This window comes from Penicillium canescens, assembly GCF_028828765.1.
Source record: "Penicillium canescens strain IBT 15451 chromosome Unknown utg000005l_segment0_segment0, whole genome shotgun sequence".
Classification (NCBI taxonomy): domain Eukaryota; kingdom Fungi; phylum Ascomycota; class Eurotiomycetes; order Eurotiales; family Aspergillaceae; genus Penicillium; species Penicillium canescens.
This window is the reverse complement of record NW_026703967.1, coordinates 2,669,166-2,691,075: the sequence shown is the minus strand read 5'-3', so window position 1 is coordinate 2,691,075 and position 21,910 is coordinate 2,669,166. Positions and strand designations below refer to the sequence as shown.

Below are 21,910 nucleotides of genomic sequence, written 5' to 3'. Positions count from 1 at the left end.
TGGTATATTCCATAGTCTTTAACCTCGGAACAGAAATAACAAAATCATAGAGAATACCGCCATTGTAGAAAAATACAAAGACTTTCTTGAAGCCGTGATTTCAAGACCAGGAAAGGTAACCCCGAAATTCACCCGACGAAGCCTATGGAGGTTTGGGTCTGGAAAATCTTTGCCGCTATTAGCAAGCCGTTCATATCTCTAGCCAGGTGAGTTTACCGCGTTCAATAGGAATACTTAGACAGTGGAAGACCTCGGCACGAGGTACGATTGGCCGATCCCAGGTGAGCGAACCGTGCGGGCCATGAGGGGACCAGAGCTCAAGTGCCGCTCCGCCAAAGTGACCCTAAAACCACGGGCGTAGTCAGAAAACAACCAGAGAATATATCTACGTGTCTGGAGCGATCTCTACCAAGTAACCAATTACTATTGCCTTAGGGCTCGTGTTGCTTTTTAAGTATTACTCTACATAATTCTATAGCTTGTCACGCGCATCCTATACTCTAAAGGGGAGGTCGTATATGGGCACAGTCTCTGGCCTGCCACTTGCCCGAGGATGAAGATTTAGATAATGCGGCCTTGGGTGAGCTGATGTGGGGTGAAACTGCTGGGTCACCGGCGTGGAAGAAGGATCATAAAAGTGAGGATGAGAAGGGACATTGTTGTTTCACTTCATTGGACGTTGATAAGCCTTCCACGACGAAGTTGTATGCTTGAACACCTACGCGAAGTCCAACATTTTCATTTTCACCCCAACACTCCAAGCCCCAATCAACCCGAATTTACTATCCAGGTAGAGCTTCCCGCGGCCCCAATTAGTTACTACTTGTAACTTGTCTTCTGTCACAAACCCTTTCCAAACATCAGTTATTAGATCCCATAGTTACCTGTGGAGAGTCGCCATCTACACGTTAACCTCTTCACACTACTTACTTTCTTCGTCTGTCGAAGTTCTGATATTGACCTCTTCCCATCTTTTGTATGATAAAGGGGCTTTCGAGCGTTAGAATAGCTCATTTGTTTTTTATACTATAGCAACAGTGGGACACAAAGGTGGCCGACAATACTTGTTGTGAGAAGGGAAACTTACCTTGGAGTTGCCACCTCGGGATCGGGTACATAAGCCACACGCCGGTAAATTAGTAATTAGGTAAGTTACCACTAGCGAATCCTTACTGTTGCATGTTTTTGTTGGGCCCTTTGCTGCTTTTGTTTGCTGCCTCCATATCTCGTCCGTTTTTGTTACTCTTCCTAGACCGTATTGGCTTGAGCCTGTGTTAGGGAGGTGAGAGGAGGTTTCGCAAAATAAGTGGTTTTATAACAATAAACCCTTCATAACGAAAATTATATATACATGAGAGACAAGCTGTTGCTCTGTCTAATACAACATACACACACTATTGCATGCCTACTCTCGACATGGAAATAGTTTAGATCTTTCCCTTAATGATATCGGCGGCACGTTCGGCAACGGCATACACCGTGCTCTGCAAGTGACCACAAACCTGGAAGGGTATAATAGAAGCATCAACAACACGAATGTTGGAGGTTCCATAGACCTTGAGCGAAGTGTCAACAACACCACCGAATTCCTTCGGCATCATAGCAGCAGTGCTGATGGGGTGGAAGTTCGATCGGTCTAATAAATAGTTAGAAATAGCCCTCTTGACAATGAGAATAACTGGATGGAACATACAGTTCTGCTTGATGAAGTTAGACCATCCCTGGTCATCAGCACCAGCAGCAACAACAGAGAGACCGGGACTGGTCTCATTGCCGGCCATGTCAGCGAACGGCTCGGTCTTGAAGAGCTCGCGAATGAAACGGGCCGCCTGGATTTGAGCATGGAGATCGAAATCCAACATGAAGTACTTCGGGTCAATAGTAGCTGCGACGGTAGGGTCGGCAGAAGACAGGTGAACGTTTCCACGAGAGAAAGGAACAGAGCCCCAGTATTCGGTGTCATATGTGTTTCCAAAGGGCTCGAGCAGGATCTCCGCGACAGGAATTCCAGCCTTAAAAATCAGATCCCATTGGATCTTGAAGAAGCGCTGGATATCACTGGCCTTGGTGATGTTACCGTTGGCGGAGGCAACCTTGGCTGCGTAGGCGGGAAGCTTGCGAAGGAGCTTGGCGCCGACGGCGGTGGAGTTGGGGAATAGCTGAGAGGCCGATGGGTAGGCGACGTAGTCGGCGCTCTTGCTGTAGCTTGTCTTAGAGTCGTACTGGAGTCCGTTGTTCATCTGGTCTTGGAGGTTCTCGCCAACGGTCGGCAGGTTGATCTTGGTGTCGATGCCGTACTTAGCAAGGATGCTATCGTAAATCTATATGTTAGCTCTGAGGGATATAGATTAGAATTTGAGATCCTTACTCAGGGTTGCCAACTCCGGAGAGCTCAAGCAGAACAGGAGACTTCAATGCGCCAGCAGCAAGGATGACCTCACGAGTGGCCTTCACCACGGCGGTGGTACCGTTGGAGAGAGTGACCTCGACACCATCTGCAATAGCATCTTCGCCATCCTTCCAGGTAATCTTGTTGGCATGGGTTCTTAGCCAAACATGGAGGTTGGTTCTGTTTTGGTAAGGGTAATAGTAGGCGCGAGCGGCATCCTCACGGATGTTCAGCTCAGAGTCCACAGTCTTGGGGAACAGGCTGTATCCAACCATATCTCCACCGTTGGGGTCCTTGTTGTAAGGAACGGGCACATCGAGGTTCTGGTAGGTAGTGTTCACCTCCTGGGCGAGACCATCGTTCAACTGAGTTGAAGACCAGCCGACCTTTAAAGGGCCAGTGAAGCCATGGTAGGCCGGGTCATAGGTAACTCCAGATCCATTCAAGAATGAATACTTCTCAGGAGTTTGGAACTGCTCTCCCTTGCGGAAGTAGGGGAACAGGCTCTTCCAGTTCCAGCCCTTGTTACCGACTGTCTCCCAAGCGTCAATTTGGGCAGTCTGTGCACGCAGATACACCATGCCGTTGATGGTGGATGTTCCTCCAAGTGCCTTTCCGGCGCGCAATGTTTGGGAGATCCCACCGCCATACTCCTGCTTTGTTGTCTCGTAGGCCCAGTCGATGTCCGTTCCAAATGCTTTGCCGTATCCGAGGGTGTCCGTGACATTCTCGTTGTTATATACCGAGCCTCCAGCTTCGATGACGAGGACATTGATGTTCTCTTGCTCGGATAGACGGTTGGCGACAACCAGGCCACTGGTTCCACCTCCGACGACAATGTAGTCGTATTGTGTCTCTGAGCTGCGAGATGCATGAGGAACTGCAGCTGCTAGAGGAAGCAGTGCAAGGCTGATGAGGTTGCGCATGACTTATGGCGCTTGCTATTGAGAGATGCAGAGTATGTTTTGAAATTTCAGGTACAAGCAGTGCTGCTACGCAGATCAATTTATACCCATTTCTACATGCATCCTGGGTACTGAACAACACCAGCAATGATTTACAAGCATCGGATCCACAGCCCATCTCAGGGACCTACTGAACCAATTGTGAGACTAATCTATAACTAAAAAGTTAAATCCGGAACAAGTGAGTATGGGAATGGTAACTCAATTGGGTATATCGTGAGGGAACATCTGATCCACTTCGGCTCAAAGTATGGCTAGCCAGATGAGAAAGGTGAATATTCCGCTGCTACCGACATCGGATTAACCTTACAAGAGCTGAATAGACTAAAATGAAGATCTGGCCCTTTTACGGACTCCGTGCGGTGGATCAAATCCGACGGATTTGCTCTTTAAAACCAAACCCTTAGTATAGCGCCGCATCTTGGTCATCTTTAGTCAGGGTTAGACATGCATCTTGGCAACATATAAAATGACAGTAATCCCTGCAATAATCGGGATTATTAATGATCTCACGCCGATCTTGTTCGGGATAGGAAAGAAGCCGGGTGTGCCGAATCTTTTGGCACTCGGCATGCCTGAAATATGCAGGGGTTGCCCGAGTTCGACGTTTCACCGGATTCTAGAATAGGGGCTATGTCCATATTAAACTCAGTTTTAGTAGATCAGCCCGGATTTCCGAACAAACGTATATGGACTGCACCCTGCGCCTCGGAGTGTATTGCTTTTTATGGTTATTGGTCCAGTGTTCTTCTCTTTTTTCTCGTTTTGGATCATTGTCCACCTATTCGCAATGCCAAAAGCAAAAGGCCTCTGAAACCTTTGGCCATTGATACAATATATTTGTAAGCACTTAGTCCAAACATTCCGCCCCACAGCGGAACTCTTAACACTAGGCTGTGCAATGCCAAGAAACCGTTAAGGGGTGAATTTTCTGTTTTGTTTACATAATTGGCAAGATGACGAAACTTTCAAAAGTTCTACCCTTTTCCATTTTGGCAAGATCTGATAAGATCCCGCGGTGTGGAGATCAGAATTTCTTGACCTGGAAGGAACGGATCTATAAGTATTCCCGAGTGGCGTCATCTTCATGTGGGCACGGTGTCTGACCTCATCACGATGATTCCTACTCAATTTTTTCTTAGCACAACCTCCATCAAAAGCTTGTTGGAAGGCCTGAGCACACTATATCGGCAACCAGCGGCTCAAGCGTAATATGTAGAAACAAAATGTCCGGTTTACACACGTGGTAAAATGACCGTCATTTTAACTTTCATTTTTGTTGAATACATGTAAAGTACTGTGTTTTTGCAGAATTTCAATAGGTTACATCTTTTATCTATAGAAGCTATATTTATAGTTAAACAGCAAGAAGATTCTAGAATCCCAATCTAAAATAATGTCCAAGACAATCATTCTGGTTCATACAAGAATAAATTTTGAAGGGAGCTCAAGAGAGAGAGCAACTCTTAAAAAAAAAAAAAAAAAACCAGCAGGGGGAAACCCTGTTTCGAAGTACGAAGGGATCAGTTCGCCTGTCTCTACAGTGCTGAAGGGAGTGATGCGGGGTCCCACTAAGCCATATCTTGGCATTTGCTTGATTTTGAAGTGATTGTTGAAACTACATATCAAGCTGTTGCTGTAAGTACAATATGTACAGAAAATATATCTCTTTTCATAAAACATGTGACCGTCAAGCGGTTCAGTGTCTGAATCTCCACTCATTTTCCATCATGCTGGTAACTTGAAATTTGGAGATTTCTTGCTTGGTATGCCCCGGAGAAGTTGAGCTGTGGCATTCTAAAAGAGGGGAATGTGAGACCTCTTTCACGTAATCGATTAATCAACGTGCTGCCAGGTGGAAGTGATGGAGGCATGGCAGTGGTCTTTGGGCTCTGCAGATAGTCAGAAATGAAATTTCCTTCGGTGCTGGGACTCAGCGGACCTTCTCTGCACGGGGACGCTGTGCAATAATAAGACCAATCTTGGAATCAAACATATTCCTCGGATGGAGTAAATTATTGAGAGATTGAAATGATTCTGGCAGCGTAGGTACAACAAGGTCACAAGCATTTTAATATACCCATCGCCCTGTATGACCACATTGCACAGGAGACTGGCAGTAAAGGCATCTGGCCAAATGCTCAAAAACTGGACCAACTTGCCGAGAACTACATCATTGTGTGGAGAGCCTACGCTAGTATTCGGCATTTAAGAGTATGATGTGCGCATATCGTAGAGGGTAGGTGAAGATCACGAACCCTTATTAAGCGGAGGGTAGGGTATGTCTTTTTCCTTGACTGACTGCTGATTTCAAACCCCGGCAATTTTGCATCTGATAAGATGAGGAATCTAAGCTCAGCCGCTACTGAAGATCTTGATCACTGGCTGTGGTCCATCACTGCCGTTTTAGGATTGCCGACGCGTTAGCTTATGGCTTGATCAACCTAAGGATGTGGTTGAACTAAGTTTCGAAATTTTTACGTTATTTGGAAAATGACAGGGGCCCACCAGGTTCAGTATGTATCTCAAACAGGCCTGCAGTAATTTTGAAACGCATTGATCTTCTTGTGACAGATAAAAAAGACCCCGCGGGCCTTTCAATTAAAAGATCATCCGATATTTGGTCGCACGATTTTGGGTTGTTGAAACAAAGGATTCTTCTGTGAAACCAAGTCCAAGATTATCGTTTTCTTGTTCTCAAAATTGAGTCTGTCCTTTGTCCAAAATGACTATAGTTCAGTTGCCCAATGGCGATAGTGGCCACAAGCACACATCTATTACTTCAACCGATGCTCTTATTATTGGCACTGGGCCAGCAGGTGCATCTTTGGCATGCTTCCTAGCCTACTATGGTATACTCAATATGATATCAACTGTCAATATTAAAATGAAACGCTCACAGATTCGTCCATAGGCATTCGTGGAATCATGATCAGCGCATGCCCTGCGACCGCGGATACTCCACGGGCTCACATCACAAATATGGCTGCAATGGGTACGTTTTCCAAACATGGTACCAAGTTATAGCTGACGAATACTGATAAAGAGTGTCTCCGTGATATTGGTCTCGACAAAGAATGTGAACGTCTTGCGACCAATGGCATGAACATGATGCACACCCGGTGGGCATATAGCATGGCGGGAGAGGAATATGCACGAATTTATTCGTGGGGACATGATCCAAAGCGAAAGGTGGGCTCACTTTAGGTCAGGATTGGGCGATTCTTAGTCTAACCATAGTTACAGGGAGACTACGAAACCGCCAGCCCCTGTGATCCTGTCGACCTCCCGCAAACCATTCTCGAACCGATTCTTGTTCGGAACGCAACGCTCAACGGTTTTAAGTGCCGCTTCGATACACAATTTGTGAGCTTCACACAAGATGAGGAGGGCGTCACATCCACACTTAAGGATGGCATTACTGGAGCTCTATACCAAGTCCGCTCCAGATACCTCTTTGGAGCAGATGGCGCTAGAAGTGAAGTTTTTCGACAAGCAGAGCTGCCTTTAGACGTGCGGCCAGATCAGGGTCTTGCATTTAATGTGCATTTGAAGGCGGATCTATCCAGCTATATGCAATACCGCACCGGAAATCTTCACTGGCTTTTGCAGCCAGACAAAGAACATCCTCTTTTTGGTTGGGCTTGTATTGCAAGAATGGTGAAGCCCTGGGATGAGTGGTTATTCATTGTTCTGCCTGAGCGCGGAAAGGAGATGGAATGCAATCCCTCAAATGAGGAATGGGAAACCCGAATGAAGGAATTTATTGGGGATGATGCAATTTCCACTGAGATATTGGGTGTCTCAAAGTGGCGCATCAATGATGTTGTTGCGGAAAAGTTCTCTAAAGACAGAGTGTAAGGCTCGTTTCTATTACTTGCTTGGGGATAAGCTGATCACGCCATAGGTTCTGTCTAGGAGATGCAGTCCATCGACACCCACCTTCAAATGGACTGGGCTCTAATACATGCATTCAAGATGCTTATAACCTGGCATGGAAAGTTGCACATGTTCTCAAAGGTTGGTGAAACTAAATCCGACACAAGTCTCATCTAAACCAACAGCATCTAATTTACCTATTCAGGCCATGCATCACCTTCTCTACTTGAGACTTACTCAGTCGAGCGCCAGCCAGTTGGCCGCGGTGTCGTCACCCGCGCAAACCAGTCATTCCGTCACCACGGCCCAGTATGGGAAGCACTAGGAGTGGCACTTCCAACGCCAGAGTTGCGAACAGAAGCTCTTCACGAGCTAACTCTACGAACTGAGAAGGGCCGTGCTCGTCGCAGCAGACTGCAAGCCGCAATCGAAGAGACAGAGCACGAGTACCATGCCCTTGGCACAGAAATGGGCCAGTATTATCAAAGCACTGCAGCATACTCTTCAGATGAGAAAGAGTCATTCTACAGCCCAGAAGTGATGGCCAAAGATCCAGATCTCGTTCTCACGCGAAGCACGTATCCAGGATGTCGTCTCCCTCACGTCTGGCTCAATGATGCCATTCCCGTGCAGCGTATTTCGAGCATTGATCTGGCCGGGCATGGTTACTTCACCATTCTGACCGGTATCGGAGGTGAGGCTTGGAAGACTGCAGCTTTGCAGGTCGGGGCTGGCCTTGGTATGAACATTAAGGCATACTCCATTGGTTTCCGTCAGGACTATGAAGATGTGTACTTTGACTGGGCGCGTGTTCGGGGTGTTGATGAGACTGGGTGTATTCTTGTCCGACCTGATCGAGTTGTGGCTTGGAGATGTCACGATGTACTCGCCGACCAGGCCCAGTGTATGTCCAAACTACGAGACGTCATGCTCAGTATTCTAGGTCGGCAATCATAGATTTGGGTCTCAATTTCGCTAGCGAATTAATATTTGAAGAAAAATTTCGTAAATTTGAATGACAGATGCAAGTATAAAAGTTAATCGACATCAAGAGTAAATGCATGGCCTACATAGAAAGACTTTAGACTAGCTTGTCTTACCTTTCTGCCATGCGCGGGCATCCGATGGCGGATAAACATTCTGCAACACGCCTGATATGCAACAGAGGCCGCAACAACTAGTACTTCAGCCTGTGACACTCTATTTTCACTTGAATAACTATGAACGGTAATATCACGTCAGTACCTGTGACAATTTTCGGCTGATGCAGGCCATTCCGATGCCGACTCAAGAAGCCGACCCAATTATTAGTGGGTCAAACTGATTATCAGGCCTATGAACGGGGTCTTTCTCCTTTTTTTCACTGGATGAAAATATAATTGCCTGCAAAATGATGAGCGTTTTCTTCAGTCTTCTGCAATAAGCGCCACTAGTTCTGGCTCACGTCACCCCCAAAAGAACGATTGATGGGTAGATAAACTTTACCAAGTGTTCTACTCTGCGCCGCTCATTCTTTCATTCAATACATGGGGAGGTAGAGAATACTGCTGCAATCTGTCATGGCAGACAAGCTAGACCTAGAGCCGGTCCCATCGGCAAAGTCGCTGGCTTCGACATTCTCGCCCATCCAAGAAGTCCTGTTCATCACCTTGGTGTGCATGGGACAATTCATGACGCAAACCAACATCGGAGTCGTTCTTTCGCCACTAGGTATTGTGGCTAATAGCTTCGGTATCACAGAGCCTGGAATTTCAAGCTGGTTCTTGGCTGGGTACTCCTTGACCGTTGGCACCTTCATCTTGGTGTCAGGTCGATGCGGCGATCTATTTGGTTATCGCCGAATGTTCATCATCGGATTCTGTTGGCTTGCACTCTGGTCTCTGGTGGCAGGACTCAGTGTCTACTCTAATCACATTCTGTTCATTTTCGCCCGTGTCTTTCAGGGGATTGGTGGTGCATTGTTATTGCCCAACGGATTGGCTCTGCTCGGCGCAACCTACGCACCAGGAAAGAGAAAGAATATGATATTTGCCATTTTCGGTGCCACTGCTCCAAATAGTGCCCTTCTGGGAACTGTGTTTGGTGCAATCTTTGCCCAATTGGCCTGGTGGCCATGGATATATTGGTCGCAAACCCTGGTCTGCATTGGCTGTGCCGTTCTGGCTTCTGTTGTAATCCCCTCTATACACCATGATACCTCCGTTGACTCGTCCTATGTCGGTGTACTCAAAGCTCTCGATGCACTTGGTGGAGCTTGCGGAATTTGTGGACTTGTGCTGGTGAACATAGCTTGGAATCAAGCCCCCATCGTGGGATGGAGCGAGCCCTACGTCTATGTGCTGCTGATTATCGGAATTATCCTGATTTTGGCCTTCTTCTATTTTGAATTCCGTGTTGCCGAACATCCTCTTATCCCCTTCCACGCCCTCAGTCGCGACGTCTCGTTTGTGCTTGGGTGTGTTGCCTGTGGTTGGGGATCCTTCGGCATTTGGATCTACTACTTCTGGCAATTTCAAGAGAATCTCCGCCATACGACTCCTCTCTTGGCGTCCGCCGAGTTTGTCCCAGTAGGACCAATGGGTATCATTGCTTGTTGCGTTACGGGGTACCTCATGGGCCATCTGCGCCCGGGAACAATCATGATGTTGTCGATGAGTGCCTTTACGTTAGGCAATGTTCTGGTGGCAATCGCACCGGTACATCAGACGTATTGGGCACTGACCTTCGTTTGCCTGTTGGTGATTCCTTGGGGCATGGATATGTCGTTCCCTGCGGCTACTTTGATGCTGTCCAACGCGGTAGAGCGGAAGCATCAAGGTATCGCTGCATCCCTTGTGACCACAGTAGTTAATTATAGTATTTCGTTGAGCTTGGGATTCGCCGGCACGGTCGAAGTCCATGTGAACAACGGAGGCAATACTTCTGGGGATGTTCTGAAAGGCTACAGAGGTGCCCTATACGTGGCTATTGGTCTTGGTGCACTGGGAATGGTGCTTAGTGCGAGCTACACCTTCAAAGGCTATCGAGCTGAAAGTCGATCAAAGGAGGTTGAAAGTGAGGAAAGTGGGGAATAGATGTCATGAATATGAATTAATGATTCTGTGCAATATTTTTAAAAGATTTAATAGATACACTAAGCCACTAAGTCCCAAATCAGTGGTTTTCTAACTAAGTTCACTGAACCTCGGAACAGTTTTCCCAAACGACCAATCAATCAAGCTTTCTAATAAAGTTTGTTAGCCTTCAAACACCGAGTCACCGGGTCCAGTCTGATTAGATCAATCAGATAATCCCAATGTCCGAAATAAATTTGTTCATGCTGCCGAGGTCGTATAATTCCGGGGGCTAATAGAATTAAGGTGACAGTTTACGGAGTATGTCGGACAATAAAGACCTGCGACATCAGTCCACTCCCATGTCCATGTGGGAGCGTGTAACCCTATAAGTGGTGGGCTTCAACAGCAGCAGCCCCAGCGGGGAAGCAAAAATTTTTGTAGCGCTAAAAGCGCAACAAATGCTTGCTTCCCTTGCACAGCCCAGACCCTCTTCGGTAATTGAGCACACTTTCAACCGCGCGATGTTGATCTCATTCGCCAGACGACCCCATTCAAAAAGCACTTCGGCCGCGATTACCCTTTAGCCCACTAGAAGATAAAAAGGAAGCACACGGCACGTTGCCGTGTCGATAATTGACCGGATTAAGCTTTCCGGCCAAGGTTTGATCAGATAGGACCTAGGACCCGGTGAATGTGGATGGCGCTAGTATTTTTCAATACAAGCCCGCACGCACAGACCCTTGTCCGTTAGTTCCCCAACTTAACTACCTGGACCTTAACTTGACTTTTTTCTTCTGCTTCGAGATTGAGCTCATCTTTCTAACTGGGAGTATATCTGCTGGTCATCAAAATGGGTAATAACCCTGTCTTTGCTGTGACAGGTAAGCCACTGTGTTCCTCGCATGGGAATTATGTACTGAGACAAAGGCGGCAACAGTGTTCTTCATCTGCTTCCGAGAATGCCTCGAGACAACAGTGGTTGTATCTGTCTTGCTTGCATTCCTGAAGCAGACATTGGGCGCAGAGGAAGATCGTGCGACCTATAAAAGGCTGGTGAAACAAGTATGCATGTCCCTTGGTTCTATCGCGAATTTGGTCATTTATCGTTCAATAGGTCTGGTTAGGATGTGGCCTAGGATTGTTCATTTGCCTTGCAGTTGGCTGCGGTATGATCGGTGCTTTCTACGGCCTTGGAACCGACACTTTCTCCAGCACTGAGAATATCTGGGAAGGTGTCTTGGGTATCATTGCTTCTCTAATCATCACCATCATGGGCGCAGCTCTGCTTCGAGTCTCTAAGCTGCAGGACAAGTGGCGCATGAAGCTAGCCAAAGCTTTGGCGCATGAAAACAACCCCAATGAGTCGCGCAAGGGCCGTGTCAAGAGATGGCTAGAGAAATATTCTATGTTCATCTTGCCTTTTATTACCGTGCTGCGCGAGGGTCTGGAAGCTGTCGTCTACGTTGGTGGAGTTGGGCTGGGACTGCCTGCTTCTTCGTTTCCATTGGCGGTGTTTTGCGGTCTTGCCGCAGGGTTCTTGGTTGGATATCTGATCTACAAGTAAGCGCCCTATATTACCTTGCTCGTTACAATCTGAGCTATGGGACTAACATTTTTCAAGGGGTGGTCGTGAGACTTCGATGCAGATTTTCTTGGTCATTTCTACCTGCTTCCTCTACCTTGTTGCCGGTGGTCTGTTGTCGCGTGGTGTTTGGTACTTAGAAAACAACACTTGGAACAAGATTGTTGGAGGCGACGCTTCCGAGACTGGATCTGGTGCAGGATCATACGACATCCGACAAAGCGTGTGGCACGTTAATTGCTGCAACCCCCTAATTGGTGGTGGTGGAGGCTGGGGTATCTTCAACGCCTTGCTCGGATGGACCAATTCAGCGACCTATGGCTCGGTGATCTCATACAATCTGTACTGGGTTTGTGTCATAGTCGGCTATGGCTTGATGTTCTACCGTGAGCGTCGGGGTGCTATCCCAGTTTTGGACCCAGCGATGAACAAAGTTGCAGGTTACAAGGCAAGATCCAGGGCATTTATCCTCCGCCGACCTCTCGAAGAGCCAGCTCCTGTCGAGGCGAGCGGTGCTATTGAGCACACTATTACGGAAAAGAAGGGCTCTGGACCTGGAATTTCTACCTTTGTCAAGCCTGCTGATGCATGATCGAATCATGGTGGCTGGTATGGACTAAAAGCGATTGCTCGAGAATAGAAGTTGTAGCAGCATAGCTGCGATCAGATAAAGAAATGTGAATACTAAGTTAGGACATAATCATCGACTGACAAAGGAACGTATGCAAAATTCGGTATCTTACAAGGGTTGGGCAGGTGGAATACGAACCGTACTAACGCATACTTTTACGGGCCTAGTGTTGTCTTAACAAAGTTTAGCGCCATCCTGACCCGTGGGTTCTCCTCTTCCATCCATGGCTAGCCAAAAGCCATGTTAATTTTGCCAATCAACGGCTTATACGGGATCAGATTATCTTTTCCCAATCTGATTGCCTTTTCCCTCTGTGCGATCACTATTCGGCTAAATATTCCTGCCGTACGATGATCTTAATCTTTTGTGGCCAAAGAGAACCCTCGCATGAAGGCCAAGAGGCATATCCCTTGCAGGTCCTTAATGTGTCTGTTGATTGCTGTGCCGATCTAGCCCCTATAGGCAGCTGCATTTTTCCGTACGCCATGTATGTGACATAAACATGGGTCTGTTCTTGGGTCCACTCTCGACTCAGTTATCGCTCCAACAGGCCCGAATTGACAGCCACGAGCTAACTTTTTTGACTTTTGCTTGTTTTGCCCCACCTTGTTACATGGTCAGATCGATAATCGTATCACAATGTGTAAACCCGGTTACGAGCTTTTCCATGGTAAGTTAGTCGGCGTTTTTCAAACTTATCAATCTTTTGTAGTCCAAGCGCCACATCCAACCTCATGGTTGGGTCTTTTTCTCCTTCACTCTGTTCTCCTCGCATCCGTCAGTCACTTCAACGGCGAATTCTTTAAAATGAAGAATCTGACGCCGTGTCTGTTCTTGCGACTCGCATTCCTTTACTTCTTTGTTCATTCTTGTCAAGCCAAAACTGTCACTCTTGATTTTAATGTTACATGGGTGAACGCCAACCCCGATGGCCTTGCAGAGAGGAAGGTCGTCGGTATCAACGGGCAGTGGCCACTGCCTGTGATTGAAGTGGACAAGGGAGATCAACTTATTGTCAATACCTATAATGGTCTTGGTGACAGGTCCACTTCGATCCATTGGCATGGTATGTTCCAAAATGGAACAAACAACATGGATGGAGCATCGATGGTGACTCAATGTCCTATTCCTCCCGGTTCTTCATACACCTACAATTTGACTGTCAACCAAAATGGAACGTACTGGTATCATTGCCACACCGATGCCTGTTATCCGGATGGATACCGTCAGGCATTGATCGTGCACGACAACAGCTCATACTTCAACGACATGTATGATGAAGAGTTCACAATTACTTTGAGTGACTGGTATCATGAGCTTGTTGAGGACATTATGCCGTCGTTCATCAATCTGGCCAACCCCACTGGTGCAGAGCCAATTCCTCAGGCTTTTCTCTTTAACGATACTATGAACAGTAGTATTTCCGTCGATCCTGGCAAGACCTATCTATTCCGTTTGGTCAATATCGGAGCTTTTGTTGCGCAGTATTTCTACATCGAAGATCATACCTTCCGCATCGTTGAGATTGACGGAGTATACACTGAGCCTACCGAGGCCGATATGCTCTACATCGCAGTTGCGCAGCGATACTCCATCCTTGTGACCACAAAGAACTCGACGGAGAAAAATTATCCAATCGTGACGGTTGTCGATTCAGTCCTATTGGACACCATCACACCAGACCTCAAACTGAACCAGACAAACTGGCTCGAATATAACTCCGCCGCCTCCCATCCTCAAGCCGTCATGACTGTGGACGTTGCCTCAGATCTCAACCCATACGACGACTTCACACTAGTTCCCTACGACAAGAAGCCTCTTCTACCAGAGGCCGACCTAACCATTGACCTCACAGTTATTATGGCAAACCTCGGCAACGGAGCAGGCTACGCCTTCTTCAACAACATCTCCTACACAAAGCCGAAGGTACCCACCCTCTACTCCGTCCTCTCATCCGGAAATCTCTCCACGAACGCCGAAGTTTACGGAGAATACACACACCCAATAGTACTAGGTCACAATCAAGTTGTAGACATTGTACTCAACAACGGCGACACCGGGTCCCATCCATTCCATCTCCACGGTCACCAGTTCCAAGTCATAGAGCGCTTCCCTTCATACGGAGAGCACTTCTACGACTACGCCGAGAGTGACCCAGTTACCTACGACCCGTCCAACCACGCCGCATTCCCAGACTACCCAGCGAGACGAGACACCCTCGTTCTGCCTCCGCAGGGCTACTTCGTCGTCCGCTTCGTGGCTGATAACCCCGGTGTCTGGTTCTTCCACTGTCACATTGACTGGCACTTGTCGCAGGGTCTGGGCATGACTCTGATTGAAGCACCTGAGCAAATCCAGGAACGCATGTCCATCCCAGAGCACCAGTATGAGGTCTGCGATGCGGCTGGTGTGAAATATGAAGGGAATGCCGCTGGCAACACGGAGGATTATCTTGATCTTACCGGTCAGAATAAGCAAGTTCCTTGGTTGCCTGCTGGCTTTACTGCTAAGGGTATTGTCGCCATGGTGTTTTCTTGTGTTTCAGCTTTCTTGGGTATGGCTTTTATCTCTGTTTATGGAATGTCAGGTGTTCAGCAGAGCAAAAAACAAAAGGAGGCTCAGGAAGCGGTGGTCAGCTCAGAGACATTTTGATTGTTGTGATATAGGTTTTTATCCTTTCTGTTATATACACATTTTGAACATACATAGCTCTTCTTCATGACTGCATCGCATAATGTTTTTATTCGTTGGCCTAATTCTGTTGTTTGCATAAGATATTCGGTGAGAAATATAGCGCAGTGAGATGTTTCTTTCCGTAACAATTACATGGTTGAATCGCCAAACACAGTCTTTGCATGAGGAAAAGATTTTGGCAGACCTCGAACAAGAGTTATCTCATTGTCGATATCTTGGGGTCCACTGGCTCCATAGCTCATTCCCACGCATAAAATATTCCAATCCTTTGATGTACATATCCATCTCTGGTGACAATTCATTGACGCCATCATTTCGCAGCTCATCTCGGGTCTTCTTGATGGCAAGTTCCAGTTCTCGGCAATAGCTGTACATCAATCGCTTGCAAGCTGCAAAAGGCAACTCTGTTTCATTGGCAAGGATATAGATGGCAGACAGTGGCCGAGAACCATCAGTTTGATTCTCTTGGAACACTCTCCATTCTCGCTCCCAGCTATAGATATCATTGACCACGCCCATGTGACGAAATGCAGCACGTTCCAGTGCGGATACATTTTCCAGCTCAGCATGGCTGAGGGACAACTTAGCCCCAAACCTAATGAGAGCTGTGTAGAATCTGTTTATTCACTTTTAGCTCTGGAAAAAGATATGAACTTTCAGAGTCATAACGAGGTGATACGTACGGTCTCCCTGCATCTACCTCTCTAAAACTGAGATACGACCCAAGAGTTTGTATCGAAATACGCTCCTGCGATGTCTGAGCCTGTAGAAGTTGACAAAAGCCTTGGGCAACATCATTTGCCAGAACCTCGTCGATATTTCGCATATCTTGGAAAGTATCATGGAGCATCCACTCCAGGCACAGATCCCTGTCTGGACTCGCAATTCCTAGTGCAATATTCATTACCCGCTCCCGGTAGGAGAGCATTTGTGTAAAGTCCATCTTCTCAAGTTGGTCTAACTGCCCAGTCAATAAATGTCCATTTTCAAATATGCGTCACAAGAACCAACCGTCAATTAGTAGAACCAAATAATGCATCTTGCATGTTGTTTCAATACGAACATCAAGAGTCAAAGGAAAGAAGTGACTGAAGGCTCGAGAGAACCCAATTGCAAGAAACCCCCTTTTCTCCTTCGTGCTGGCAAAATTCCAATTTTTGCCAAAATAAGGCTCAACCCGTGCTTGGATCTTCTCCCATCCTTGTGGATGTACTTTAGATTCGAGTTGGCAAGCTGGGATCTCGCAGGGGGTGTTTAATATTGTTGAATACTTTCTTGTTGGTTTGTTGGCTGGGTATGTATGACGTGAAACAATTGTGCGATTAATAGTCAAACCTCGCACATCAAATCTGGGACCACTTGCTGCTCGCTTCCATAACTGAATTCTTTGGAATTGATGCATATCGAATTTCCATGTCCGTATGTCAAAGTGTGGGTTGAAGTCGTGGGTCCTCCACCAAGAAGAACACCTGGCACGTGACCAGTCATCCCTCTGTACATGATGTGTTTGCTAAGCAGGTCAAATTGGTCAAATAATGGTTGGTGGCAGCAACCTTGCAAAAAGAGCGAGGAATACTGTAGATGGAGTAGAACAAGACTAGCCTCCCGTAGCAGGTGAAATCACGGGTGATAACGGGATGCCATTACTGGAGAGTGGCCTACAAATGAGACATTCCGGCAGGGGAAAACGACCGAAGTGACGGAATCATGATTTGGATACGAATGAGGAAATCTATAGAGCCGAATGCCCCTAGAATGACTTCTATCTCTGATTTGCGATCCACGAACTCCACTATCTTTCTAAAGAGACGACGAACCAGCACAGCAGAAGTCTGAATACAACTTGGGAGGGAGAAATTACCAAACCCAAGCATGACTGATGCAAGACGATATTCCTACGATGTTTGCTTATTTCTCATCCATGGACAGCCCGTGCGTAGCCCATAATGGACATCATCTCCCGTTGACAGCCATGGGCGGCCGAGGTCTAATTACTTGATCCAATTCATTTGACTAGTTTCGGCGCCTGCCTGGTTGATATTTTCCACTTGTCAATCACATGCAATCCTAAGCAATAAATTCCCGAGGTTGATGGAAGAGTGGATGTTTAGTGCCGTCGACATTTAAAAAGCCCAGCCTCATTGCGATACTATCATGTCAAGGTTTACACCAGTCCCTGACGGTAGATTCATCTGTTTTTTTCTTGGTTCTCTTTTGAGTCTATCTTGTTTCTATCACTGATTGACGAGGAATTGCTATACTTTTAGATATAGTCTACAGTTCATGCAAGAGCCTCTATTCTTTGGTATCTCTCAAAGAACCTTCGACAAAGATGTCATGGGATGGTTTCCCTTCAATGATATTTTTCGACATCTTAGGGACAATTGTGGAATGGAGATATTGCATCGCGAACGAACTGAATGCCGCAGCACAAAGAGCCCTACAAGATCAAGTTCGATATCTAAGTGCCGATGTGCGAGCCCGTGTCTCTGATATGTCCACTTCGAAATGGCAGGAGATCGCCGAGGAGTGGCATCGTTCATATATGAACTTCGGAGACACTTACGATACATCTAAGCCCTTTGTCTCAGTAGATGAGTACAACCGTATTTCTTTGGAAAATATTCTCACCAAACGGCTTCTCCGGGGTTTATTTAACGAGGACGATCTCAAAAATTTGACACTCGCTTGGCATCGACTTGACTCATACTCTGACAGTGTGCCAGGACTTTCGTTGCTAAGCACTAAATTTTTGACGTCTACATTATCTAATGGTAATGTAAAACTCCTCGAAGACCTACAAGAACACAATTCTTTGCCATTCAAGCACATCACTAGTGCAGAGCATTTCGGTGCTTACAAGCCGTCGCCAGAGGTCTATCATGGTGCTGCTCGCAGATTTGGTTTCAGGACTTCGCAATGTTGTCTCGTCGCAGCCCATCTGGAGGACTTGCATGCCGCCAAAAAATGTGGGTTTCAGACAATCTATCTCGAGAGACACTTGGAAGAAGCTTGGGATAGTAGCGACATTGCACGAGCCAGAGAAGAGGGGTTTGTCGACCTTTGGGTCGGAGTTGGGGGCTCAGGTCTAATTGAAGTTGCTCGATATTTTGGAATGGAAAGTGGATTTTGAATGAATTATCACTCAGTCACTCAGACGGACCCTGAATCAATAGATCCAAGCCGTTCATCTGCTCTTGTGCGGATAGAAGCTCATTTTGTCATAACGATAGTCTCTCTCTTTACTTTCTACATTTTTGGATAATAATATAAGAACCATGGCTAGATTGCGACTCCAATAGTCTCCCGTCATGATGCGACGTGAGTAAGACGTATAAATAGCCGGGAGGAAGAGCTGGAGGTACTGGTGAAGTGCGGCACTCACTGGGCCAGTCTTTTCGGCCAGAACATCTCTCTCCGCTACAGCTTCGACCATATTGAAGATGAACGAATTACCGATCACCTTGAGCGTCGTGGCGGCCTGGGGCGGCTGATCGCCCAGGTCGATCATCACCCGGCCCATCATATCCTCAAACCACATTTTGACGTATGCCACGTCCGTAGCCCTGCGCATTGTCGCACGGTCGGGTGCTCCGAACACTGTGTTAATGTTTATAAAGTTGACATGAGGACACCAACAAAGGCCCTGTTTCAATTTTCTCTTACCGGGGCATGCGACAAATCGTGCGTTGGCGGACAGGACTTGGTTCGACAATGCTTTATCGAAGACCTGCTGGACAGAATCATCGTCGCTCAGGCAAGTAATTATTACATCGGAGACTGTCGCGGCTTTCTGAATGGGTCGGCGATCCGAACACTGTCGTGAGGTAGCTCGGCTTGAAGAGCATCAGCTCGGGAGCGCGTGCGATTGTAGACAATCAACGGGATCCGTAGAGGCTGCTGGTGTGCCCAGAGATGTTTGAGGACCAACTTTCGGCACATAAAGCGTCTTATGGATATTTCCGACTTTCTCCTTGACGGATATTATAAACATAGATATGACCTATTTTAGAAGACTAACATCCAACATGGTTTGCACTGCCATGTCGTTTAGCTGGCCGTGAATAACCAAATCACGCACGGACCACTCGATCTGATGTCACTTCGACCAACCATGGTCGACCCATCTCCTTCTTTTATGCTTATCTCAATTTCTACGTCGCTAGTTTGATGCGGATCCAAACCGCCCCTTCCGTTACCTTAACTGCTGGATTCCAGACTCTTAGACAAGCAGCAGCTTTCACACCCCGCTAATCCGGTATACCACGTTTGCGAATAGGCATCGTCTTTGCAACAATTTATGGTGCCAGCATCCGTTTCTTCCGGTCACCAACCCTCTCTCAAAGTAGCTCTTCAGCGTCTTCGTTTAATCAAGGCAACCACTGGATGTTCTTTGGGCCGTTCTTTCAGTTCCACATCCTCTTTTCCAACTGAAGTCTCCGCAATGAACACATCACCGGCAACCTCTCAACGTGCTCCATGGCGTGATATACTTGACTCACATCTCCAACAAACACAAGGATATGAGTTCACAATTGCAACTATCGGCTATGATGCTCGTAACCGTCCCGTGCCTCGTCTGCGCACCTGTGGTTGCCGCGGCTTCTTCCCGGAACTTGAGCTTCACCCTAAAGGCCAGGAAGCCATGGACGAGCAAGTTGAAGGGGTGGCAACCCGCCAGTGTTTGAAAGTGACATGCTATGCTTCACCACCGATGCTCGAATGGAAAAGCTTCCTCAGCTGGAGTCTTCGGGAAATGCTATTGAGGCGGTCTTCTGGTTAAAGGATCTGATGACCCAATGGCGCATTAAGGGAACCGCATATGCAATTGGAGATCCCACTAGCAATGTTACAGAGAGTGAGAAGGCGTCCCGAGAGGAGATCAAGAAAGGCTTGCGGGTGAAAGGTCATAATGATGGTGATATTGCGAATTGGACGTGGGACAAAGCTGTCACCAAGTACTTTGCAAATCATTCACCGGTTGCGAGAGGTATGTGCTTTCTCTCCAGCTATAATTCTGTTTTGTATTTTGGTCCATAGGATGCTTATACTGACTGGCAAATGTAGGTTCTTTTCGAAACCCCCAGCCCGGGATGCCTAGATCCCAGAGTCCCGGCAATCCAGCTCTGCGCCTTGGCCAGAAAGTCACAGATCTTCATGACCACGTTTCCCGGAATAACTTCAGGGTTGTGGTGATTTACCCAAAGGAGGTTGAGCGCTTGGATCTGACAGATCAAGAGGACGGGAAGAGATGGAAATGGATACTGGGAGAGGGAGGTGCAAATGGCTCGCTTGATATTCAATGGAACGAGACTGAGGTTTGGCCATGATCGTTTGTGTCATGAAGGCCCATGCCATGGGCATAAAACACAATTGAATCGTATATATGTGGGTAAAAGATCTCCTTCGCAGACCGCTGTACCGATTATACCGAATTCTAGTATTCGGATCATTTCAAGAAGATATTTTTACTTGAGTGTTCGCCTGTTGGCTCATTCTTCTGATCTTAATGTTGGTCCTCTCCTTCCAGATTCGGCCGTATGGTCGTTTTGTCGTCGCGTATCTTCTTCCTCCTATATTTCTCCCACAACATCCCGTCGCGACGATACGATCGTAATTATCGTAACAACCCAAATCCTTCCCATCCTCGACCCTCTGGTCTATCTCATGTAAAGCAAGCTCATCCATTCTCCATCCTCGCCTCACCTCGTCATCATCCCACTAACAAAAACCTCATTTCCAGTGGATACCGACGAGATGCCTCCTGCTTGTGCTGAATGTAAAGTCAAGAAGTGCCGCTGCACCCACCACACGGTTGCTGCTCCCCTTGTCCCCGAGGCCGAGGCCAAGGTAAGTCTACATATTTTCACTCTAGGCACCTTGACTGAGCTCAGCTAATCCCTCTTACACTATAGAAAAAGATCGCCAGCGCCTCCAGTGACGATCTTTCTTTGGTGCCCTCTGAGCCCAAGACTAAGAATGATGTTGGTCCCAACAAAATGAAGCCTGTGCAGAAGCCGGCACGTGGTCCCCGTTCCGCCGCCACCGTCCCTCCTCCTGCCCTCCATGAGGTGCCCGACCAGCCCGCGGACGACATGGCTGTCGCAATCCACCTCGGGATGCACGTCGTGTACGCTCGGGAGCTCCGGCGCAACCTCGTGGCGTTCGAGATTGCCTTACAAGAGGACCTGCAGGCCCAGCGCGCTAGCATGGCCGAATTGGAAGACAGCCTGCAAGCTGGGCGTGCTCCCACGGCCGCCGCCCTCCAAGAGAGCCAGCGGGCTCACCGTGCTACCATGGCTGCAGCTCAGGCTGTTCAGCGCAAGCTCGATATGTGGGTCGAGTCCTACACCAGCGGCAATTAAGCGCACCCCGCCTCTCACCATACCTTTCGTTACCAAGGAAAATCTGGAGTCACTTATTATTGTATTTCGATCTCGGATGTCTTTTCTTTTCCTTCTTTTCTTTTGAGTTGTTTTTCTTTTGTTGTTCTCGGCCAGGGCAAAGGTCATCACGTGGATTGACCACCATTGTATTGAGGAGCCACAAATGAACAAACACTCCTCCTCCTTTGACAGTCAACGGTTGTTCTCTTAATAGTAGGCTGCCACCGAGTTGCTCCTCTTGATTGCATCTCATGGTATTTCTCATCATTGTCAAGTAACCCTGCTTCATCAATTACTCTCTCGTTCTAGCAATGATTCGAAATGACTA

General features: G+C 47.3%; 10 protein-coding genes across 10 annotated transcripts; 7 read left to right on the top strand and 3 right to left on the bottom strand.

Annotated features, from left to right (window-relative positions):
• Positions 1-1,427: 1,427 nt before the first annotated feature.
• Positions 1,428-3,315, bottom strand: N7446_008623 (GMC family oxidoreductase; the record flags this gene model as incomplete). Its single annotated transcript, XM_058517368.1, has 3 exons — positions 1,428-1,636; positions 1,694-2,310; positions 2,369-3,315. 3 exons carry the CDS (start codon positions 3,313-3,315, stop codon positions 1,428-1,430), a joined length of 1,773 nt encoding a protein of 590 aa, XP_058371014.1.
• Positions 3,316-6,079: 2,764 nt separating this feature from the next.
• Positions 6,080-8,190, top strand: N7446_008622 (uncharacterized protein; the record flags this gene model as incomplete). Its single annotated transcript, XM_058517367.1, has 6 exons — positions 6,080-6,206; positions 6,269-6,349; positions 6,401-6,546; positions 6,601-7,211; positions 7,262-7,374; positions 7,439-8,190. 6 exons carry the CDS (start codon positions 6,080-6,082, stop codon positions 8,188-8,190), a joined length of 1,830 nt encoding a protein of 609 aa, XP_058371013.1.
• Positions 8,191-8,792: 602 nt separating this feature from the next.
• Positions 8,793-10,307, top strand: N7446_008621 (MFS transporter; the record flags this gene model as incomplete). Its single annotated transcript, XM_058517366.1, has 1 exon — positions 8,793-10,307. One exon carries the CDS (start codon positions 8,793-8,795, stop codon positions 10,305-10,307), a length of 1,515 nt encoding a protein of 504 aa, XP_058371012.1.
• An 832-nt stretch (positions 10,308-11,139) lies between these two features.
• N7446_008620 (FTR1 family protein) lies at positions 11,140-12,463 on the top strand (the record flags this gene model as incomplete). Its single annotated transcript, XM_058517365.1, has 4 exons — positions 11,140-11,170; positions 11,227-11,351; positions 11,404-11,849; positions 11,911-12,463. 4 exons carry the CDS (start codon positions 11,140-11,142, stop codon positions 12,461-12,463), a joined length of 1,155 nt encoding a protein of 384 aa, XP_058371011.1.
• An 846-nt stretch (positions 12,464-13,309) lies between these two features.
• fetC (putative ferrooxidoreductase Fet3) lies at positions 13,310-15,154 on the top strand (the record flags this gene model as incomplete). The annotated part of the gene is made up of 1 exon (XM_058517364.1): positions 13,310-15,154. The coding sequence occupies one exon, from the start codon at positions 13,310-13,312 to the stop codon at positions 15,152-15,154; it is 1,845 nt and encodes a 614-aa protein (XP_058371010.1).
• A 243-nt stretch (positions 15,155-15,397) lies between these two features.
• On the bottom strand, positions 15,398-16,139 carry N7446_008618 (uncharacterized protein; the record flags this gene model as incomplete). Its single annotated transcript, XM_058517363.1, has 2 exons — positions 15,398-15,812; positions 15,880-16,139. 2 exons carry the CDS (start codon positions 16,137-16,139, stop codon positions 15,398-15,400), a joined length of 675 nt encoding a protein of 224 aa, XP_058371009.1.
• Positions 16,140-17,528: 1,389 nt separating this feature from the next.
• On the top strand, positions 17,529-18,329 carry N7446_008617 (uncharacterized protein; the record flags this gene model as incomplete). The annotated part of the gene is made up of 1 exon (XM_058517362.1): positions 17,529-18,329. One exon carries the CDS (start codon positions 17,529-17,531, stop codon positions 18,327-18,329), a length of 801 nt encoding a protein of 266 aa, XP_058371008.1.
• A 54-nt stretch (positions 18,330-18,383) lies between these two features.
• N7446_008616 (6-phosphogluconate dehydrogenase 2) lies at positions 18,384-18,770 on the bottom strand (the record flags this gene model as incomplete). Its single annotated transcript, XM_058517361.1, has 1 exon — positions 18,384-18,770. One exon carries the CDS (start codon positions 18,768-18,770, stop codon positions 18,384-18,386), a length of 387 nt encoding a protein of 128 aa, XP_058371007.1.
• Positions 18,771-19,640: 870 nt separating this feature from the next.
• N7446_008615 (uncharacterized protein) lies at positions 19,641-20,526 on the top strand (the record flags this gene model as incomplete). Its single annotated transcript, XM_058517360.1, has 3 exons — positions 19,641-19,862; positions 19,928-20,186; positions 20,264-20,526. The coding sequence occupies 3 exons, from the start codon at positions 19,641-19,643 to the stop codon at positions 20,524-20,526; spliced, it is 744 nt and encodes a 247-aa protein (XP_058371006.1).
• Positions 20,527-20,953: 427 nt separating this feature from the next.
• On the top strand, positions 20,954-21,561 carry N7446_008614 (uncharacterized protein; the record flags this gene model as incomplete). The annotated part of the gene is made up of 2 exons (XM_058517359.1): positions 20,954-21,046; positions 21,112-21,561. The coding sequence occupies 2 exons, from the start codon at positions 20,954-20,956 to the stop codon at positions 21,559-21,561; spliced, it is 543 nt and encodes a 180-aa protein (XP_058371005.1).
• Between the last annotated feature and the right edge of the window lie 349 nt (positions 21,562-21,910).